Source organism: Salmo salar, chromosome ssa17, assembly GCF_905237065.1.
Source record: "Salmo salar chromosome ssa17, Ssal_v3.1, whole genome shotgun sequence".
Lineage (NCBI taxonomy): Eukaryota > Metazoa > Chordata > Actinopteri > Salmoniformes > Salmonidae > Salmo > Salmo salar.
In genome coordinates this window covers 21,007,501-21,031,738 of record NC_059458.1, presented here as the reverse complement: position 1 = coordinate 21,031,738, position 24,238 = coordinate 21,007,501, and the positions used below count along the sequence as shown (strand labels likewise).

The 24,238-nt window shown below is 40.1% G+C and overlaps 2 protein-coding genes across 2 annotated transcripts in view; one reads left to right on the top strand and one right to left on the bottom strand.

Annotated features, from left to right (window-relative positions):
- Window positions 1–11,701: 11,701 nt before the first annotated feature.
- Window positions 11,702–17,861, top strand: LOC106575481 (claudin-11). The gene is made up of 3 exons (XM_045698981.1): window positions 11,702–12,240; window positions 13,013–13,177; window positions 17,051–17,861. Exons 1-3 carry the CDS (start codon window positions 12,015–12,017, stop codon window positions 17,314–17,316), a joined length of 657 nt encoding a protein of 218 aa, XP_045554937.1. The 5' UTR covers window positions 11,702–12,014; the 3' UTR covers window positions 17,317–17,861.
- Window positions 17,862–19,735: 1,874 nt separating this feature from the next.
- Window positions 19,736–24,238, bottom strand: part of LOC106575479 (probable cationic amino acid transporter) — an 18,771-nt gene continuing 14,268 nt past the window's right edge. The window contains exons 9-12 of the mRNA XM_014151993.2: window positions 24,155–24,238; window positions 23,667–23,954; window positions 23,130–23,366; window positions 19,736–22,971 (exon numbers count right to left, since the gene is read on the bottom strand). The exon at window positions 24,155–24,238 is cut by the window's right edge and continues 124 nt beyond it. Coding sequence (XP_014007468.2) covers window positions 22,667–22,971; window positions 23,130–23,366; window positions 23,667–23,954; window positions 24,155–24,238 — 914 coding nt within the window. The 3' untranslated portion in view covers window positions 19,736–22,666. The remainder of the gene's footprint in view (window positions 22,972–23,129; window positions 23,367–23,666; window positions 23,955–24,154) is intronic.

The window sequence follows — 24,238 nt, the reverse complement described above, 5'->3', positions numbered from 1 at the left end:
TCATAATATCATCTCTAGGATGGTTACTTCCTATATAGGCCTACATGCTGCATAATGATAATATAATTTCTAGTATGGTTACTTCCTACATGTTGCAAAATGATAATATCATCTCTAGGATGGTTACTTCCTATATAGACCTACATGCTGCATAATGATAATATCATCTCTAGGATGGTTACTTCCTATATAGACCTACATGTTGCATAATGATAATATCATCTCTAGGATGGTTACTTCCTATATAGACCACATGCTGCATAATGATAATATCATCTCTAGGATGGTTACTTCCTACATGCTGCATAATGATAATATCATCTCTAGGATGGTTACTTCCTATATAGACCACATGCTGCATAATGATAATATCATCTCTAGGATGGTTACTTCCTATATAGGCCTACATGCTGCATAATGATAATATCATCTCTAGGATGGTTACTTCCTATATAGACCTACATGCTGCATAATGATAATATCATCTCTAGGATGGTTACTTCCTATATAGACCTACATGCTGCATAATGATAATATCATCTCTAGGATGGTTACTTCCTATATAGACCTACATGCTGCATAATGGTAATATCATCTCTAGGATGGTTACTTACTACATGCTGCATAATGATAATATCATCTCTAGGATGGTTACTTCCTACATTCTGCATAATGATAATATCATCTCTAGGATGGGTACTTCCTACATGCTGCATAATGATAATATCATCTCTAGGATGGTTACTTCCTATATAGACCTACATGCTGCATAATGATAATATCATCTCTAGGATGGTTACTTCCTACATGTTGCATAATGATAATATCATCTCTAGGATGGTTACTTCCTATATGCTGCATAATGATAATATCATCTCTAGGATGGTTACTTCCTATATAGGCCTACATGCTGCATAATGGTAATATCATCTCTAGGATGGTTACTTCCTATATAGACCTACATGCTGCATAATGATAATATCATCTCTAGGATGGTTACTTCCTACATGTTGCATAATGATAATATCATCTCTAGGATGGTTACTTCCTATATAGACCTACATGCTGCATAATGGTAATATCATCTCTAGGATGGTTACTTCCTATATAGACCTACATGCTGCATAATGGTAATATCATCTCTAGGTTGGTTACTTCCTATATAGACCTACATGCTGCATAATGATAATATCATCTCTAGGATGGTTACTTCCTATATAGGCCTACGTGCTGCATAATCATAATATCATCTCTAGGATGGTTACTTCCTACATGCTGCATAATGATAATATCATCTCTAGGATGGTTACTTCCTACATGCTGCATAATGATAATATCATCTCGAGGTTGGTTACTTCCTATATAGGCCTACATGCTGCATAATGATAATATCATCTCTAGGATGGTTACTTCCTACATGCTGCATAATGATAATATCATCTCTAGGATGGTTACTTCCTATATAGACCTACATGCTGCATAATGATAATATCATCTCTAGGATGGTTACTTCCTATATAGACCTACATGCTGCATAATGATAATATCATCTCTAGGATGGTTACTTCCTATATAGACCTACATGCTGCATAATGATAATATCATCTCTAGGATGGTTACTTCCTATATAGGCCTACATGCTGCATAATGATAATATCATCTCTAGGATGGTTACTTCCTATATAGGCCTACATGCTGCATAATGATAATATCATCTCTAGGATGGTTACTTCCTATATAGGCCTACATGCTGCATAATGATAATATCATCTCTAGGATGGTTACTTCCTATATAGACCTACATGCTGCATAATGATAATATCATCTCTAGGATGGTTACTTCCTACATGCTGCATAATGATAATATCATCTCTAGGATGGTTACTTCCTATGCCACATGCTGCATAATCATAATATCATCTCTAGGATGGTTACTTCCTATATAGACCTACATGCTGCATAATGATAATATCATCTCTAGGATGGTTACTTCCTAAGCCCATGCTGCATAATCATAATATCATCTCTAGGATGGTTACTTCCTATATAGACCTACATGCTGCATAATGATAATATCATCTCTAGGATGGTTACTTCCTACATGCTGCATAATGATAATATCATCTCTAGGATGGTTACTTCCTATATAGGCCTACATGCTGCATAATGATAATATCATCTCTAGGATGGTTACTTCCTACATGCTGCATAATGATAATATCATCTCTAGGATGGTTACTTCCTATATAGACCTACATGCTGCATAATGATAATATCATCTCTAGGATGGTTACTTCCTACATGCTGCATAATGATAATATCATCTCTAGGATGGTTACTTCCTATATAGACCTACATGCTGCATAATGATAATATCATCTCTAGGATGGTTACTTCCTATATAGACCTACATGCTGCATAATGATAATATCATCTCTAGGATGGTTACTTCCTATATAGACCTACATGCTGCATAATGATAATATCATCTCTAGGATGGTTACTTCCTATATAGACCCTACATGCTGCATAATGATAATATCATCTCTAGGATGGTTACTTCCTACATGCTGCATAATGATAATATCATCTCTAGGATGGTTACTTCCTATAAAGACCTACATGCTGCATAATGATAATATCATCTCTAGCATGGTTACTTCCTATATAGGCCTACATGCTGCATAATGATAATATCATCTCTAGGATGGTTACTTCCTATATACCTACATGCTGCATAATGATAATATCATCTCTAGGATGGTTACTTCCTATATAGGCCTACATGCTGCATAATGATAATATCATCTCTAGGATGGTTACTTCCTATATAGACCTACATGCTGCATAATGATAATATCATCTCTAGGATGGTTACTTCCTACATGCTGCATAATGATAATATCATCTCTAGGATGGTTACTTCCTATATAGACCTACATGCTGCATAATGATAATATCATCTCTAGGATGGTTACTTCCTACATGCTGCATAATGATAATATCATCTCTAGGATGGTTACTTCCTATAGCCCATGCTGCATAATGATAATATCATCTCTAGGATGGTTACTTCCTATATAGACCTACATGCTGCATAATGATAATATCATCTCTAGGATGGTTACTTCCTACCCATGCTGCATAATGATAATATCATCTCTAGGATGGTTACTTCCTCACATGCTGCATAATGATAATATCATCTCTAGGATGGTTACTTCCTATATAGACCTACATGCTGCATAATGATAATATCATCTCTAGGATGGTTACTTCCTATATGGCCTACATTCTGCATAATGGTAATATCATCTCTAGGATGGTTACATCCTATATAGACCTACATGCTGCATAATCATAATATCATCTCTAGGATGGTTACTTCCTATATAGACCTACATGCTGCATAATCATAATATCATCTCTAGGATGGTTACTTCCTATATAGACCTACATGCTGCATAATGATAATATCATCTCTAGGATGGTTACTTCCTATATGCTGCATAATGATAATATCATCTCTAGGTTGGTTACTTCCTATATAGGCCTACATGCTGCATAATGATAATATCATCTCTAGGTTGGTTACTTCCTACATGCTGCATAATGATAATATCATCTCTAGGATGGTTACTTCCTACATGCTGCATAATGATAATATCATCTCTAGGATGGTTACTTCCTACATGCTGCATAATGATAATATCATCTCTAGGATGGTTACTTCCTATATAGACCTACATGCTGCATAATGATAATATCATCTCTAGGATGGTTACTTCCTACATGCTGCATAATGATAATATCATCTCTAGGATGGTTACTTCCTACATGCTGCATAATGATAATATCATCTCTAGGATGGTTACTTCCTATATAGACCTACATGCTGCATAATGATAATATCATCTCTAGGATGGTTGCTTCCTACATGCTGCATAATGATAATATCATCTCTAGGATGGTTACTTCCTATATAGACCTACATGCTGCATAATGATAATATCATCTCTAGGATGGTTACTTCCTATATAGACCTACATGCTGCATAATGATAATATCATCTCTAGGATGGTTACTTCCTACATGCTGCATAATGATAATATCATCTCTAGGATGGTTACTTCCTATATAGACCTACATGCTGCATAATGATAATATCATCTCTAGGATGGTTACTTCCTATATAGGCCTACATGCTGCATAATGATAATATCATCTCTGGCATGGTTACTTCCTATATAGGCCTACATGCTGCATAATGATAATATCATCTCTAGGATGGTTACTTCCTACATGCTGCATAATGATAATATCATCTCTAGGATGGTTACTTCCTACATGCTGCATAATGATAATATCATCTCTAGGATGGTTACTTCCTACATGCTGCATAATGATAATATCATCTCGAGGTTGGTTACTTCCTATATAGGCCTACATGCTGCATAATGATAATATCATCTCTAGAATGGTTACTTCCTACATGCTGCATAATGATAATATCATCTCTAGGATGGTTACTTCCTATATAGACCTACATGCTGCATAATGATAATATCATCTCTAGGATGGTTACTTCCTATATAGACCTACATGCTGCATAATGATAATATCATCTCTAGGATGGTTACTTCCTAACCTACATGCTGCATAATGATAATATCATCTCTAGGATGGTTACTTCCTATATAGACCTACATGCTGCATAATGATAATATCATCTCTAGGATGGTTACTTCCTATTACCTACATGCTGCATAATGATAATATCATCTCTAGGATGGTTACTTCCTATATAGACCTACATGCTGCATAATGATAATATCATCTCTAGGATGGTTACTTCCTATATAGACCTACATGCTGCATAATGATAATATCATCTCTAGGATGGTTACTTCCTACATGCTGCATAATGATAATATCATCTCTAGGATGGTTACTTCCTATATAGACCTACATGCTGCATAATGATAATATCATCTCTAGGATGGTTACTTCCTATATAGACCTACATGCTGCATAATGATAATATCATCTCTAGGATGGTTACTTCCTACATGCTGCATAATGATAATATCATCTCTAGGATGGTTACTTCCTACCATGCTGCATAATGATAATATCATCTCTAGGATGGTTACTTCCTATATAGGCCTACATGCTGCATAATGATAATATCATCTCTAGGATGGTTACTTCCTATACTACATGCTGCATAATGATAATATCATCTCTAGGATGGTTACTTCCTATATAGGCCTACATGCTGCATAATGATAATATCATCTCTAGGATGGTTACTTCCTATATAGACCTACATGCTGCATAATGATAATATCATCTCTAGGATGGTTACTTCCTATATAGACCTACATGCTGCATAATGATAATATCATCTCTAGGATGGTTACTTCCTATATAGACCTACATGCTGCATAATGATAATATCATCTCTAGGATGGTTACTTCCTATCATGCTGCATAATGATAATATCATCTCTAGGATGGTTACTTCCTATATAGACCTACATGCTGCATAATGATAATATCATCTCTAGGATGGTTACTTCCTACATGCTGCATAATGATAATATCATCTCTAGGTTGGTTACTTCCTATATGCTGCATAATGATAATATCATCTCTAGGATGGTTACTTCCTATATGCTGCATAATGATAATATCATCTCTAGGATGGTTACTTCCTATATAGACCTACATGCTGCATAATGATAATATCATCTCTAGGATGGTTGCTTCCTACATGCTGCATAATGATAATATCATCTCTAGGATGGTTACTTCCTATATAGACCTACATGCTGCATAATGATAATATCATCTCTAGGATGGTTACTTCCTACATGCTGCATAATGATAATATCATCTCTAGGATGGTTACTTCCTATACCTACATGCTGCATAATGATAATATCATCTCTAGGATGGTTACTTCCTATATAGACCTACATGCTGCATAATGATAATATCATCTCTAGGATGGTTACTTCCTATATAGACCTACATGCTGCATAATGATAATATCATCTCTAGGATGGTTACTTCCTATATAGACCTACATGCTGCATAATGATAATATCATCTCTAGGATGGTTACTTCCTATATAGACCTACATGCTGCATAATGATAATATCATCTCTAGGATGGTTACTTCCTATATAGACCTACATGCTGCATAATGATAATATCATCTCTAGGATGGTTACTTCCTATATAGGCCTACATGCTGCATAATGATAATATCATCTCTAGGATGGTTACTTCCTATATAGACCTACATGCTGCATAATGATAATATCATCTCTAGGATGGTTACTTCCTACATGCTGCATAATGATAATATCATCTCTAGGATGGTTACTTCCTACATGCTGCATAATGATAATATCATCTCTAGGATGGTTACTTCCTATATAGACCTACATGCTGCATAATGATAATATCATCTCTAGGATGGTTACTTCCTATATAGACCTACATGCTGCATAATGATAATATCATCTCTAGGATGGTTACTTCCTACATGCTGCATAATGATAATATCATCTCTAGAATGGTTACTTCCTATATAGACCTACATGCTGCATAATGATAATATCATCTCTAGAATGGTTACTTACTACATGCTGCATAATGATAATATCATCTCTAGGATGGTTACTTCCTATATAGACCTACATGCTGCATAATGATAATATCATCTCTAGGATGGTTACTTACTACATGCTGCATAATGATAATATCATCTCTGGCATGGTTACTTCCTATATAGGCCTACATGCTGCATAATGATAATATCATCTCTAGGATGGTTACTTCCTACATGCTGCATAATGATAATATCATCTCTAGGATGGTTACTTCCTACACATGCTGCATAATGATAATATCATCTCTAGGATGGTTACTTCCTATATAGGCCTACATGCTGCATAATGATAATATCATCTCTAGGATGGTTACTTCCTATATAGACCTACATGCTGCATAATGATAATATCATCTCTAGGATGGTTACTTCCTATATAGGCCTACATGCTGCATAATGATAATATCATCTCTAGGATGGTTACTTCCTACATGCTGCATAATGATAATATCATCTCTAGGATGGTTACTTCCTACATGCTGCATAATGATAATATCATCTCTAGGATGGTTACTTCCTATATAGGCCTACATGCTGCATAATGATAATATCATCTCTAGGATGGTTACTTCCTACATGCTGCATAATGATAATATCATCTCTAGGATGGTTACTTCCTATATAGGCCTACATGCTGCATAATGATAATATCATCTCTAGGATGCTTACTTCCTATATAGACCTACATGCTGCATAATCATAATATCATCTCTAGGATGGTTACTTCCTATATAGACCTACATGCTGCATAATGATAATATCATCTCTAGGATGGTTACTTCCTACATGCTGCATAATGATAATATCATCTCTAGGATGGTTACTTCCTATATAGACCTACATGCTGCATAATGATAATATCATCTCTAGGATGGTTGCTTCCTATATAGACCTACATGCTGCATAATGATAATATCATCTCTAGGATGGTTACTTCCTATTGACCTACATGCTGCATAATGATAATATCATCTCTAGGATGGTTACTTCCTAAGACTACATGCTGCATAATGATAATATCATCTCTAGGATGGTTACTTCCTACATGCTGCATAATGATAATATCATCTCTAGGATGGTTACTTCCTATATGACCTACATGCTGCATAATGATAATATCATCTCTAGGATGGTTACTTCCTATATAGACCTACATGCTGCATAATGATAATATCATCTCTAGGATGGTTACTTCCTATATAGGCCTACATGCTGCATAATGATAATATCATCTCTAGGATGGTTACTTCCTATATAGACCTACATGCTGCATAATGATAATATCATCTCTAGGATGGTTACTTCCTATATAGACCTACATGCTGCATAATGATAATATCATCTCTAGGATGGTTACTTCCTACATGCTGCATAATGATAATATCATCTCTAGGATGGTTACTTCCTATATAGACCTACATGCTGCATAATGATAATATCATCTCTAGGATGGTTACTTCCTACATGCTGCATAATGATAATATCATCTCTAGGATGGTTACTTCCTACATGCTGCATAATGATAATATCATCTCTAGGATGGTTACTTCCTATATAGACCTACATGCTGCATAATAATAATATCATCTCTAGGATGGTTACTTCCTATATAGGCCTACATGCTGCATAATGATAATATCATCTCTAGGATGGTTACTTCCTATATAGACCTACATGCTGCATAATGATAATATCATCTCTAGGATGGTTACTTCCTACATGCTGCATAATGGTAATATCATCTCTAGGATGGTTACTTCCTATATAGACCTACATGCTGCATAATGATAATATCATCTCTAGGATGGTTACATCCTATATAGGCCTACATGCTGCATAATGATAATATCATCTCTAGGATGGTTACTTCCTACATGCTGCATAATGATAATATCATCTCTAGGATGGTTACTTCCTATATAGACCTACATGCTGCATAATGATAATATCATCTCTAGGATGGTTACTTCCTATATAGGCCTACATGCTGCATAATGATAATATCATCTCTAGGATGGGTACTTCCTATATAGACCTACATGCTGCATAATGATAATATCATCTCTAGGATGGTTACTTCCAACATGCTGCATAATGATAATATCATCTCTAGGATGGTTACTTCCTATATAGACCTACATGCTGCATAATGATAATATCATCTCTAGGATGGTTACTTCCTATATAGACCTACATGCTGCATAATTATAATATCATCTCTAGGATGGTTACTTCCTATATAGACCTACATGCTGCATAATGATAATATCATCTCTAGGATGGTTACTTCCTATATAGACCTACATGCTGCATAATGATAATATCATCTCTAGGATGGTTACTTCCTATATAGACCTACATGCTGCATAATGATAATATCATCTCTAGGATGGTTACTTCCTATATAGACCTACATGCTGCATAATGATAATATCATCTCTAGGATGGTTACTTCCTATATAGACCTACATGCTGCATAATGATAATATCATCTCTAGGATGGTTACTTCCTATATAGACCTACATGCTGCATAATGATAATATCATCTCTAGGATGGTTACTTCCTATATAGACCTACATGCTGCATAATGATAATATCATCTCTAGGATGGTTACTTCCTATATAGACCTACATGCTGCATAATGATAATATCATCTCTAGGATGGTTACTTCCTATATAGACCTACATGCTGCATAATGATAATATCATCTCTAGGATGGTTACTTCCTATATGCTGCATAATGATAATATCATCTCTAGGATGGTTACTTCCTATATAGGCCTACATTCTGCATAATGATAATATCATCTCTAGGATGGTTACTTACTACATGCTGCATAATGATAATATCATCTCTAGGATGGTTACTTCCTATATAGGCCTACATGCTGCATAATGATAATATCATCTCTAGGATGGTTACTTCCTATATAGACCTACATGCTGCATATTGATAATATCATCTCTAGGATGGTCACTTCCTATATAGACCTACATGCTGCATATTGATAATATCATCTCTAGGATGGTTACTTCCTACATGCTGCATAATGATAATATCATCTCTAGGATGGTTACTTCCTATATAGACCTACATGCTGCATAATGATAATATCATCTCTAGGATGGTTACATCCTATATAGACCTACATGCTGCATAATGATAATATCATCTCTAGGATGGTTACTTCCTATATAGACCTACATGCTGCATAATGATAATATCATCTCTAGGATGGTTACTTCCTACATGCTGCATAATGATAATATCATCTCTAGGATGGTTACTTCCTATATAGGCCTACATGCTGCATAATGATAATATCATCTCTAGGATGGTTACTTCCTATATAGGCCTACATGCTGCATAATGATAATATCATCTCTAGGATGGTTACTTCCTACATGCTGCATATTGATAATATCATCTCTAGGATGGTTACTTCCTACATGCTGCATATTGATAATATCATCTCTAGGATGGTTACTTCCTATATAGACCTACATGCTGCATAATGATAATATCATCTCTAGGATGGTTGCTTCCTACATGCTGCATAATGATAATATCATCTCTAGGATGGTTACTTCCTATATAGGCCTACATGCTGCATAATGATAATATCATCTCTAGGATGGTTACTTCCTATATAGACCTACATGCTGCATATTGATAATATCATCTCTAGGATGGTTACTTCCTATATAGACCTACATGCTGCATAATGATAATATCATCTCTAGGATGGTTGCTTCCTACATGCTGCATAATAATAATATCATCTCTATGACGGTTGCACTAGTTTTGATTAACAGGTATTAGCTACATTGTGGAATGATTTAACCCCATATGAATGAAATAGCTGTTATTAGCTCAATTCTAAATACAACTATAATCCACAGTCTTACCAGCCTCCTCTGGCTTCTGTTCTTGAAAGGTAACAGTTCAAGAAACAGTCCAATTGTGAAGGGGAGAAACCTGGTCATTTAATTCATAGTAAGCCTAATGTCATCGAAGTCAAGGTGACTCAAATGTTTTAGTAAAACGTTACGAGGCTCCTATTCTGATAAGCCACAACTCTAAAGACACCCACACCTGTAGATTCCAAGCCTTAAAAGGTGAATATGTAAATAGGCAAAATACAGACACATACCATTGGCCAAGTTATAATACACAGCACATTTCAATACTCACAGTATTTAACGGATGTCTTGCTTGTCCTTCATACCTAAGTTTCAGTAATGTTTAATTTCATAATGACTGTGTTGCTAGAAAGCAGCCCTCCTCCTGATGACAGCCACTCTGCTCTAGTGACAGAGCTGTCATAGTGAAAGACTAAGAGTCACTTCACTACGCTCCTTCTCCTCCACTCTCTGATTTAAAGACCGCACACGCGCGCAAGCACACACACGCGCACACACACGCACCAGGAGAGCTGAAATCCCATCATCCTTCACTGTCATCCTGGCATTCTGATCATCCTCATTACCATAATATTCCCGTTCCCATGATGCCTTGCTCCTACTACATCATCATTCTTTATCTTCCTCTCTCTTCTCCTCCTTCTTCCTGCCACTCTCTCTCCTTCTTCTCCCTCTTCCTGTCTCTGTCTCCCTAACTCCCCTGTGGGATGACTACTCCATTAAGCGAATGAGTAATTCTGCTGAAGTCCCTTCAGACTACTGAGCAGGAGCCTATGAAGGTTGCTGAACATGCGGACCAATAAGTTGTACCCTCCTCATGCCTGAAGTACCAGAGGCAGCACTAGGTTGCCCCCCGGTGGACACACCTGGAACTGACATGATTTTTAATGGCCAGGAGAGGGCACTAACACTTTACAAATCATTTTGAGAGAGAGAGAGAGAGAGAGAGAGAGAGAGAGAGAGAGAGAGAGAGAGAGAGAGAGAGAGAGAGAGATGTTTTTATATTTCTCTCCATCCCTCCGATTGGTTAGAAGTTTCCAGGTAGTTTTTTTCAGACCTTTCTCTTCTATAAAACTAATGGAAAAGTGCTGAAGCTTTTCTTTAGAAGTGGAGACTCTCCAAACTGACAGGACTACACAACAGACCAAGGAGAGACAACACACATTTCTAGGATTACTTCTTGAGGAATATTCTACTCGAAAACTCACACTAACTTCACACAGTGTTTTTTCACACAAGCTTCAAAGTATCTTTAAAGTACCATCAGTTGTTTTTGGACTAGTTGGGCTGTGGACTGTCCTATTCACCGTCTTGAGTCACTCTGACTGCCTGGACCATTTTACGTTTCTATAAACAGTTTTTGAAGACTATTCTACACTAGGACTACCCTACCTCTTATTGCCATGGCGAACAGCTGTCTCCAGCTCAGCGGTTTTTTGATGAGTTGTATCGGCTGGGTCGGGATCCTTATCGCCACGGCCACCAATGACTGGGTAATGACGTGTAAATACGGCATGAACACCTGCAAGAAGATGGACGAGTTAGGAGCTAAAGGCCTGTGGGCTGAATGTGTCATATCAACCCCACTCTATCACTGTATATCACTGACACAGATATTGGACCTACCGGGTAATAGAACATTACTCTACTGTATAATACTATACTATACTCTACTATAATATACTATACAGCAATACATAATAATACTATATTAAAGGTAATAGAACATGACTATTTATACTATACTATATTATACTGTACTCTACCATACTCCAATATACTATACTATAATATATTATACTATATTATACTATATTGTACTACAATCTACTATGCTCTACTATACTCCACTATACTATACTCAACTATACTATGCTATAAAATACTACACTCTACAATACTACACTATACTGTACTACATTATACTACACGCTAATATACTATACTCTATTATACTATACTCTACTCTACTAAATATGACTACACTCTACTATACTCCACTATACTATACTGCACTATACTCTAATATACTCCACGATACCATAGTATATTATACTATACTATAATATTCTATATTATACTACACTCTACTATACACCACTATACTCTACTCTACTATAGATAGATGATACTACTATATTGAGGTTAATAAATAAGAAATAACAGGTCTGTGCAGACTGCTGCGTCTATGTGGCTGTGTACTCCGACCATGAGGTTATGATATATCGGGAATATTTCACAGCTAAAGGGTGTTGTTTGTCCCAAGCCTAAACCGATAGTCTACAACAGCTAATCTCAAACTCAAGGCCTGGATATCTTTCCTATTAGAATCAACCAAGATTACTATGGCACATTTCAGGCCATACTGTTTATCTCTTTGTCTCTGTGTGTCTGTGTACAGCATACATCCAGACGTCGAGGGCGTTGATGATAACTGGATCCCTCCTGGGGCTGCCTGCAGCGGGGATGGTCCTAACAGCCATGCCCTGCATCTCTCTGGGGGACGAGCCTCAGTCAGCCAAGAACAAACGATCCCTACTTGGGGGGGTTCTCATACTGCTAGTGGGTAAGTCTGGACACACACACATACACACGCACACAAACACACACACACGGACCCACACACACGGACAGACAGACAGACACACACGCACACGCACACGCACACAAACACACACGGACACACGGACACACACACACACGGACAGACAGACAGACAGACACAACATACACACACACACGCGCACACGACACACACACAGCACACCAGACACACACACACACACACACACACACACACACACACACACACACACACACACACACACACACACACACACACACACACACACACACACACACACTTGACCACAGAGACAGATGTTTGCACACACATTACAACATACAGTCATACAACAACCCCAGCCCCAGGCCTAACCTTGACCCTTAACCCCCCATCCTCCCTCCCTCACACCCCTCCCAGCCCTCCGTCTCTCCCCTTCCTCCCTCCCCTAACTCCCACAGACACCCACCCACACATGCACACACACAATTCCCTACAGTTCAACCCATCACCCAGAACACCATTCCTCCCCACCCACCTTGTCCACACTGTTCCCTCCTGCTGGAAAATATTTTCCCGTTTGTTGTTTGACACAATATGAAATGTGTTTGATCTGCTTTTCACTGTCCAGTTTTCCAACACCCTGTTCCTCATGATGTCCATCGTATGTGTGTATGTATGTATGTGTGTGTGTGTGTGTGTGTGTGTGTGTGTGTGTGTGTGTGTGTGTGTGTGTGTGTGTGTGTGTGTGTGTGTGTGTGTGACGCAACATGCAAAGTGTTGGTCCCATGTTTCATGACCTGAAATAAAAGATCCCAGAAATGCTCTGTATGTACAAAAATATTATTTCTCTAATATTTTGTACACAAATCTGTTTACAGTGAGGGAAAAAAGTATTTGATCCCCTGCTGATTTTGTACGTTTGCCCACTGACAAAGAAATGATCAGTCTATCATTTTAATGGTAGGTTTATTTGAACAATGAGAGACAGAATAACAACAAAAAAATCCACAAAAACACATGTCAAAAATGTTATAAAATGATTTGCATTTTAATGAGGAAAATAAGTATTTGACCCCTCTGCAAAACATGACTTAGTACTTGGTGGCAAAACCCTTGTTGGCAATCACAGAGGTCAGACGTTTCTTGTAGTTGGCCACCAGGTTTGCACACATCTCAGGAGGGATTTTGTCCCACTCCTCTTTGCAGATCTTCTCCAAGTCATTAAGGTTTCGAGGCTGACGTTTGGCAACTCAAACCTTCAGCTCCCTCCACACATTTTCTATGGGATTAAGGTCTGGAGACTGGCTAGGCCACTCCAGGACCTTAATGTGCTTCTTCGTGAGCCACTCCTTTGTTGCCTTGGCCGTGTGTTTTGGGTCATTGTCATGCTGGAATACCCATCCACGACCCATTTTCAATGCCCTGGCTGAGGGAAGGAGGTTCTCACCCAAGATTTGACGGTACATGGCCCCGTCCATCATCCCTTTGATGCGGTGAAGTTGTCCTGTCCCCTTAGCAGAAAAACACCCCCAAAGCATAATGTTTCAAATCAAATAAAATGTATTTATATAGCCCTACTTACATCTGCTGATTTCTCAAAGTGCTGTACAGAAACCCAGTTTCCACCTCCATGTTTGACGGTGGGGATGGTGTTCTTGGGTTCATAGGCAGCATTCCTCTTCCTCCTAACACAGCGAGTTGAGTTGATGCCAAAGAGCTCCATTTTGGTCTCATCTGACCACAACACTTTCACCCAGTTGTCATTCAGATGTTCATTGGCAAACTTCAGACGGGCATGTATATGTGCTTTCTTGAGCAGGGGGAACTTGCGGGCGCTGCAGGATTTCAGTCCTTCACGGCGTAGTGTGTTACCAATTGTTTTCTTGGTGACTATGGTCCCAGCTGCCTTGAGATCATTGACAAGATCCTCCCGTGTAGTTCTGGGCTGATTCCTCACCGTTCTCATGATCATTGCAACTCCACGAGGTGAGATCTTGCATGGAGACCCAGGCCAAGGGAGATTGACAGTTCTTTTGTGTTTCTTCCATTTGCGAATAATCGCACCAACTGTTGTCACCTTCTCACCAAGCAGTTTGGCGATGGTCTTGTAGCCCATTCCAGCCTTGTGTAGGTCTACAATCTTGTCCCTGACATCCTTGGAGAGCTCTTTGGTCTTGGCCATTGTGGAGAGTTTGGAATCTGATTGATTGATTGCTTCTGTGGACAGGTGTCTTTTATACAGGTAACAAACTGAGATCTGTATAAAAGACACCTGGGAGCCAGAAATCTTTCTGATTGAGAGGGGGTGTCACGTCCTGACCAGTATAGGGGTCTATTTGTTATTGTAGCTTGGTCAGGACGTGGCAGAGGGTATTTGTTTTCATGGTTTTGTGTATATGTTTAGATAAGAGGGATATTTTGTGTAGAGTGTTTTGGGGATTATTGGTGTGTGTGTATTGTAGAGGGGTTATTTGATTTATGTGTTCCAGGGTGTTGGGTATGTTCTTGTGTTTTGTATTTCTAGGGGCTGTTCTAGTTTTTGTAATTCTTTGTTGGCCTGGTGTGGCTCTCAATCAGGAACAGCTGTACATCGTTGTTCCTTATTGAGAGTCATATTTAGGGAGCTTGTTTTCACCTGTCGTATTGTGGGTAGTTGTTTTTGCACTGCTTTTAGTTAGCCTGCAAAACTGTTCCTGTCGTTCTTTGTTTTTCTTGTTTTTTCGTGTTTTCATATAAATAAATTATGATGAGCACACAACCTGCTGCGCCTTGGTCCTCCACACACGACACCCGTGACAGGGGGTCAAATACTTATTTCCCTCATTAAAATGCAAATCAATTTATAACATTTTTGACATGCGTTTTTCTGGATTTTTTTGTTGTTTTTCTGTCTCTCACTGTTCAAATAAACCTACCATTAAAATTATAGACTGATCATTTCTTTGTCAGTGGGCATGTATATAGCAGGGGATCAAATATTTTTTACCCTCACTGTACATCCCTGTTAGTGAGTATTTCTCTTTTTGCCAAGATAAACCATCCAGCTGACAGGTGTGGCATGTCAAGAAGCTGATTAAACAGCATGATCATTACACAGGTGCACCTTGTGCTGGGGACAATAAAAGGCCACTCTAAAATGTGCAGATTTGTCACACATAACAATGCCACAGATGTCTCAAGTTGTGAGGGAGCGTGCAATATGCATGCTGACTGCAGGAATGTCCACCACTGTTGCCAGAGAATTGAATGTTCATTTCTCTACCATATAAGCCGCCTCCAACGTCGTTTTATTAAATTTGGCAGTACATCCAACCGGCCTCACAACTAAAGACCACATGTAACCGCGCCAGCCCAGGACCCCCACATCTGGCTTCTTCACCTGCAGGATCGTCTGAGACCAGCCTCCTGGACAGCTGATGAAACTGAGGAGTATTTCTGCTTTTAATATAGCCTTTTTGTGGGGAAAAACTCATTTTGATTGGCTGCCCCTGGCTCCCAAGTGGGTGGGCCTATTCTATCCCATGCCCACCCATGGCTGCGCCCCTGCCCAGTCATGTGAAATCCATAGATTAAGGCCTAATTAATTTATTTCAATTGACTGATTTCCTTATATGAACTGTAACTAAGTAAAATCGTTGCATGTTGCGTTTATATGTTTGTTCAGTATACATGTGTGTGTTTATAATCAAATCAAAATCAAATTTTACTTGTCACATGCGCTGAACACAACAGGTGTAGACTTTACCGTGAAATGCTTACTTACGAGCCCTTAACCAACAAAGCGGAGTTAAAAGGGACGAAAAAAGTAGGACCTTTAATGTGTATTAAATGTGGTCGTTAATCTAAATCTCTCTCTCTCCCCTTCCTTTATAGCTCTGTGTGGGGGGGTGTCGACAGTATGGTTTCCTATCGGAGCCCACCAGGACCAGGGACTCATGTCGTTTGGGTTCAGCCTGTACGCTGGCTGGGTGGGCACGGCCTTCTGTCTCCTGGGAGGGGCCATGATCACCTGCTGTTCTACTGAACCGTCCCAACACTACAATCACCATGACAACAACAGGTTCTACTACTCCAAAGGACAGGGGCCTGGCAACCCTGTTCCACCCTCCACTAACCACGCCAAGAGTGCCCATGTTTAGACACACATGAAGTACATGCATGCACACACACACACACATGCACACACACACACACACAGACACACACCAGTGTTGAGTAACTCAGAGTGACGTCTAACCTGGTGCCTGAAGAGAAACCAAGGGGTCCTGATCGAGACAACCCTGCTCTGATGAAGGACTTATTTTCATATCTTTGTTCTACAATGAAGGCTAGGGTTAGGGTTAGAGTTCTTTATTTTACAATGAAGGCTAGGGTTAGGGTTCTTTGTTCTACAATGAAGGCTAGGGTTAGGGTTCTTTGTTCTACAATGAAGGCTAGGGTTAGGGTTCTTTGTTCTACAATGAAGGCTAGGGTTAGGGTTCTTTGTTCTACAATGAAGGCTAGGAATAGGGTTCTTTGTTCTACAATGAAGGCTAGGGTTAGGGTTAGGGTTAGGGTTCTTTGTTCTACAATGAAGGCTAGGGTTAGGATTCTTTGTTCTACAATGAAGACTAGGGTTAGGGTTAGGGTTAGGGTTCTTTGTTTTACAATGAAGGCTAGGGTTAGGGTTAGGGTTAGGGTTAGGATTCTTTGTTCTACAATGAAGACTAGTGTTAGGGTTAGGGTTAGGGTTCTTTGTTCTACAATGAAGACTAGGGTTAGGGTTAGGGTTCTTTGTTTTACAATGAAGGCCGTATGAAACCTAGGGCTCGATTCAATCCGTATCGCACAAGTTCAGCATTTTAGCGCAATTTCGATTTAAAGGTAATTTCCAATTGAGCCGACATAAACGAGTTGGTCGTTTAGCAACAAAACTGACCCGTGCAGAACTATGGAGCAAAACAGACAGGGTTGGCTTAGATTGTTGACAAGATGTAAACTATAGTTTGTCTCCCATGTTTATTGAACGCATACATGTACACAATGAGCACTTCTTGTCTCACAAATACATCGCTACAGTTGTTGGTTAGCGAATCTTAGCCATACTAGCATAGAAGTGACAGCCAAATCACCTCAAAACAAGACACGGTATCAAGAACAAGATGAAACGAGCTACTTACGATTTCTTACATGGCAGTTTCTTGTCATTCTTGCTAGCAATCTGGCCATCCAGAATCACAACAACACGCTGACTTCTGCCCCATGGAAGCGCGCACATCGTTTCTTGTGACGTTGTCAGCTAACCCATTTATACTGTATGCAGCGTTGACCGTGAATGCAGTCTCTGCTAACGCGGGAACATTGCCTTTACATTGCTGACGCTCTATAGCACAGATCTTTAGCGCTGCGGATTGAATCGAGCCCCTAGAGGGCTTGAGTGGCAGTAATGAATATATTATGTTTTGACAAAGAGAACTACAACTAAAAACGTTAAGACAACATTATTAATTTCCTGTTTGATCCGCATCTGTAGCAGAGGATGTGTACTGTTTCTATGACTCCAGGTTCCATATCTCTGGCAGCATGGTCCTTCCCTTTTTAACGTCTAGACCTCTGCATCTCTAATGACACCCTACCATATATAGTGCACTACAAAGGACAGATGGGGCAAACACTACATAGTATGTGTCTCTGGCCAATAGTAACGCAGCACACTGGGGTGTCATTTCAGATGTGTTTGTTCATATGTGGTCTATACATCAGACTAACACTCCCTCTCTGTAGTTCTAGCAATAACTTTTGTTAAAACACAGAAACGTTTCTGGAACGTGTTTATCTTGGTTTATTTATTGTGCTATTGTGCTCAATTTTCTGTAATAAATACAAATTGGTTTGGTTAATATTGGTTAATATTAATAATAATTATTAAAAAGTCCCAATGTTTTTAATGTCAAGTAAAATGACTAGCAAACTGCCCCGACATTTCTGTCAAATGTTCAAACACCACCCAACACACGCACGCACGCACGCACACGCACGCACGCACGCACGCACGCACACACACACACACACACACACACACACACACACACACACACACACACAGGAATCATCTACTCTCTCCCCGTCTCCAGCCGTGTTTCCCTAACTGTAGCAAAATAAACACTGACATCAGAGGTATTATCACTGGTGCTCCGGTTCAATCTGACCCCAAAACACAGGAAGTGTAGCGTGTGTGTGTGTGTGTGTGATGTAATCAGTAATCCTAGTCTGTGTTCACATCTGGCCTCGTGAACTGTACGTTTTTCACACTGAATGACGACACAGACGTGTGTATTTGTGTGTGTGTGTGTGTTCACCTAGGGCATTGTTATAAAGTGTGTTATCAGTGGTGTGACTCTGACCTTGTCCTGGTTAGCTCAGCACAGAAGGCTCTGTTCCCTGTGATTCACTGATACACACTATCCTATCCTATCCTCCTCTATGTAGCAGTGTGTGTGTGTGTGTGTGTGTGTGTGTGTGTGTGTGTGTGTGTGTGTGTTCATGCGTGTTTCTGTGACAAAAACAGAGCCAGTCCGGTTCATATTTGCAATAAATAATGTTTCATTTTTGCATGGAGGTGATATCGACAACTCAGCTTAAACAAGTGTACTCAGGAGCAGAAACACACATAGGGCCTGCATTCAAAATGGCACCCTATTCCCTTTATAGTGCACTACTTTTGGCCAGAGTCCTGATAGGGTGTCATTTCAGACGAAGTCAAAATCAATAACAGAAAACCCCAAATACATCAGAACATTTTACAACTTCAGATAGCAAAAATATACAGAAGAAAAACAAATATCTAGTCAGCAAACAGAAGCCAGTCTCAACATCCCACAAAGACAGCCAGCCACAGCAGGAGAGAGATAGAGGCAGGAATTCAATCGCAGTGCATTTCATTGACCTATTGAATAAACCAGCAATTTAACCAATGTGGATAGCTGGTGTTAATTTATATCACCCGTCCCTAAATGGGCTTTAGGAAGCTGTTAGGAAGATTGTTGACGTTCTGTACGGTTCAAACCGGAATGCATTATGATTGAATACCAGGAAGTGGACAGAAACATGGCACACCTTCTCCCGAGACAAAATGAACAAAACAAACAGCTCAGACTTTAAAAGCAACAGTGGCAACATTCTCTTTAGTGTTGTAATAAAATAGTGTTTTATTGTTTTTTAATGTTTTCATAACCTTCTATTTTGCCTACTTTAGACTGTAATAAATGTTATAAGATCTTTAAAAGAAAATTCTTTTTTTTTTTTACTTAACCTTATACGTGTAGAGATAGAAGTTCAAAATATAAGCTTTCGCTGTTTCCTCCCAAGCTGAGCTCTGATTGGGAGAAATACAAGAAGTGAAAGTAGATAAACCTCACCCACTTACTGTGGAGGCCCACCATTGGAGGACCATAGGTGTGGGCGTGACCCAGCAGTAGAAAAATACTTCTATTTTTGTTTGATAGTTTTCCCTCATGTTTTTGTGTCGATGCTGTTGGATGTAACTGTAATGTATTTACTCTAGCAAGTGAATGTAATTGCATGTGTCTACTCTAGCAAGTGCTCTCAGTAAAACTTGAATTCTGCTTAAAAATGGCTTCTAAACCATTATTAGATATGTAGTTAACCCTTAGTTAACTTGTTGCAATAGAAATATTACATTATTTGGGTCTTTTTATATTTGGTTCCAGGTGGATCCTGATTGAATAGTTAACATTCATAATTCAGTTGGACCTAAACAAACCCTGTTGAAGTGATTATTAACCGTTTATAAGCAGAACGTAATATACCGTGAGTGACTTCAATCTATTGTACAGGTCTATGGCCTACTGGATTCTCATTGTTGTTTTGTTCTCTACAAAGTTAACAAATGTTGTGGACTTTGGCTTGCTTTGTAAACACAGGGTGTGGGGGTAAGGGGTGGAGTTAGCGGTGGTGAGGGGTGGAGATGAAACCATAGAACCACCACCTCCTAAATTTGCTACATATCATACCCCAGTTCCAGATGGACCAGTCCCCTTCGCCCGATAGTTTCCCTTATCAGGGGTCAGCGGTCAGTTTGGAGTAGGGTTAGTTCTATAATGTCTCTTAGCTGTCAGTCACCACATGCAAATACAACATCTACAACCATGCTATACACATTAGCATGCTATCACATTCACCAGCCAGCCACGTCACATAGCCACAGGCATGGAACACACACACACATGCACACACACTTGCGCACACACACACACACACACACACACACACACACACACACACACACACACACACACACACACACACACACACACACACACACACACACACACACAGTAAGGAACACAGAGTACCTACTGAAGCCCCTTTCTGGTTTTGGGTTCAGCTGAACTGTGTGTGTGTGTATGTGTATGTGTGTGTGTGTTTCACTGGACAACTCAAGCGAGCCCACCCCTGAACAGCAGAGAGAACCCTGGGTAGTGTGGTTAGGGATAGAGGTCAGCGGTTATGGGTCGTGGAGAGTAGGAGGGGTCGCGTGGCATCTTTAGTTTAGTGCATTTGACAAGTAAGGCTTCCCCAAGGGGGTGGAGACATTAGAATTAGAGGGTTCTATGTGACTAATTCATAGAGAGTGGGATGGAGCAAAAGAAGTCACAAACACACTCCACTGGTAAGACCCTGAAGGGGACACAGATACAAGGTGTAAAAGCGTACACACACACGCACGCACGCATGCACACACACAGCCAAAAGAAAAACACACGTGCACACACAGATGAAGGCACTATTGCAAGCAAAGTCCAATTACTATGTGACACAAAAACCCCATCAGCCCCCCTCCTTCCTAGATAGAGACTGGAGAGGCGGGTGTGTGTCTAAGTGTGTCTGTGTGTGTGTGTGTGTGTGTGTGTGTGTGTAGCTAGTTTCCTCTCTGTGAGATGAGAGAAGCAGCAGAGACACCTGGACTAGTGACAGGAAGTGACCTCGGCTCAGCGCTCTGACAGCTTCCTGTGTGTGTGGTGAACCAGGAAATGCTGACTCGTCGCTCCCAGTCTGTCATCACTCTGGACTGTCTATAGTGAGAGGAAAATACCTTCACTGTATGCCCATCACCAAATCAACCCAAAGACCCCGCCCACTGTTTCTAACTGGTAGTCTACAGCTTTCCTCCATAGGATCATATTTCCTTTGGAACTCAATGAAAAAAAAAAGTTTTTAAATAAGTAACAAGGGACCCACACAAACATTCACATGGACGCACACAGCACACACACACACACACACACACACACACACACACACACACACACACACACACACACACACACACACACACACACACACACACACACACACACACACACACACACACACACACACCCGGCAGGCAGGCAGCCAGCAGTAGGCAGTACATTCAGTTGTTAACAACAGTAACATCTATCAATCCTCTCTGAAATATCCGTCCAGCCGTCCATCATTCCTTTCTTCTCAGAAATCCATTGGGTCCTCCTCCGCTAGCGCTCTCTTAGCTTCTCCCTTCGGATCCATCCAATCATCATCATCAGCCTTGGGGGGTACCAGCCCTGACCCGTCGACACCGTCTGGTGCGGCCCAGGGGTCGTTGTTGCTAGGGGGGTAGAGGTCGTCGTCAACGCTGAAGCCTGAGAAGCCGTCGTCCACCCCGGCATGGTGACCATCGTAGCGCTGGTATGTAGACGCATGGACCTCCTGCTCCCTGGACCTGATCTCCAAAGTACTGTTCCACATCCCATAGCCAAAGTAGATCAGGATACCTGAAGGGGAGACACACACCAACACGGAGCATACGTACACACATGCATACAAACACACGCACGTGAACACACACACTCACACAGTGTTAGAGTATGTGGTACATATATACATGTACCTTCATCCATCCATCCACTCACTCTTCGGTCCAGTAACGCACCTAGGAAACACCAGACAGCGAAGCGTATCCAGGTGATGGCAGACAGTTTTAACATCAGGTAGCTGTTGACCAGCATGGCAGCAGCAGGAACCCAGGGAACAGCCGGAGCCATGTAGGGCAGTCGCTTAGGGTTCTCTGGCTGCTGCAGGATGATGACGATGAGGAGGGCCATGAAGATGACCAGGAAGATCAGCAGGAGAAGAGCCCACCAGCTGCCATCACCGATGCTGGCCGCTCCTGCCGAAGAGAAGATACAGGAGTGAAATAACTAGAGAAGGAAACGTTCACCATGCAGAAACTTCATTATTTCAAAGGAATAATATAATATGATCGAATGAAATGATTTAGCAGTTCGCAGTTAGTTTGGTTTGTGTAGTTTTAGATGTATGTTGTTTAGTGTAAGTCATTTGAGAAATGTGGGTTTGAATCTTACAAAAAATGAAGGAATTAAAGATTGATATAATACGGAAACTAATGGTGTATCAATAGGAGTATAGTTTCAATAGTACTGAGTGTTGAACAGAGATGTCTCCTCACCGAAGATGATGAAGGAGTTGAAGATGAAGACGACGAGGAAGAGGAGGAGGACACAGACAGTAACTGTCTTTCCCGTTGCCGGAGTGGGCCGGTCCATCTTCCCAGGCAGGCCCAATCGGATCCTCATGGTGTAGTACCGCGGACCAATCAGCTTCTTCAGCCTCCATGACATCCCGCCCTCCGACTCTTCTGATTCGATGCCGGAACCCATGTCGACGGTGCCGTAGTTCGGGTGGCTGGCAGTGTAAGTGGTTTTATCTGGTTTACCAATCAGCATCTCGTTGTCGCCTGGATTACAATATTACAATGTTACAATATTACAATGTTACAATATTACAATTTACAATGTTAGGGTAATATGGTATTAGGGTAGTAGGATTTGATGTGTGTGTGTGTGTGTGTGTGTGTGTGTGTGTGTGTGTGTGTGTGTGTGTGTGTGTGTGTGTGTGTGTGTGTGTGTGTGTGTGTGTGTGTGTGTGTGTGTGCACCTAGCGAGGGGAGATTCTTAGCTCCACAGGTGTTAGTTTGAGGTCCTCCGTAGTCATCTACTTCACTGATTGGAGAACACACTT

Excerpts from the sequence above, each read along its gene's own strand:
- LOC106575481 (XM_045698981.1), top strand. The coding sequence starts at position 12,015 with ATGGCGAACAGCTGTCTCCAGCTCAGCGGTTTTTTGATGAGTTGTATC. Across the intron at positions 12,241-13,012 it reads ACAGATATTGGACCTACCGG|CATACATCCAGACGTCGAGG; the intron begins GTAATAGAACAT and ends GTCTGTGTACAG. Across the intron at positions 13,178-17,050 it reads GGTTCTCATACTGCTAGTGG|CTCTGTGTGGGGGGGTGTCG; the intron begins GTAAGTCTGGAC and ends CTTCCTTTATAG.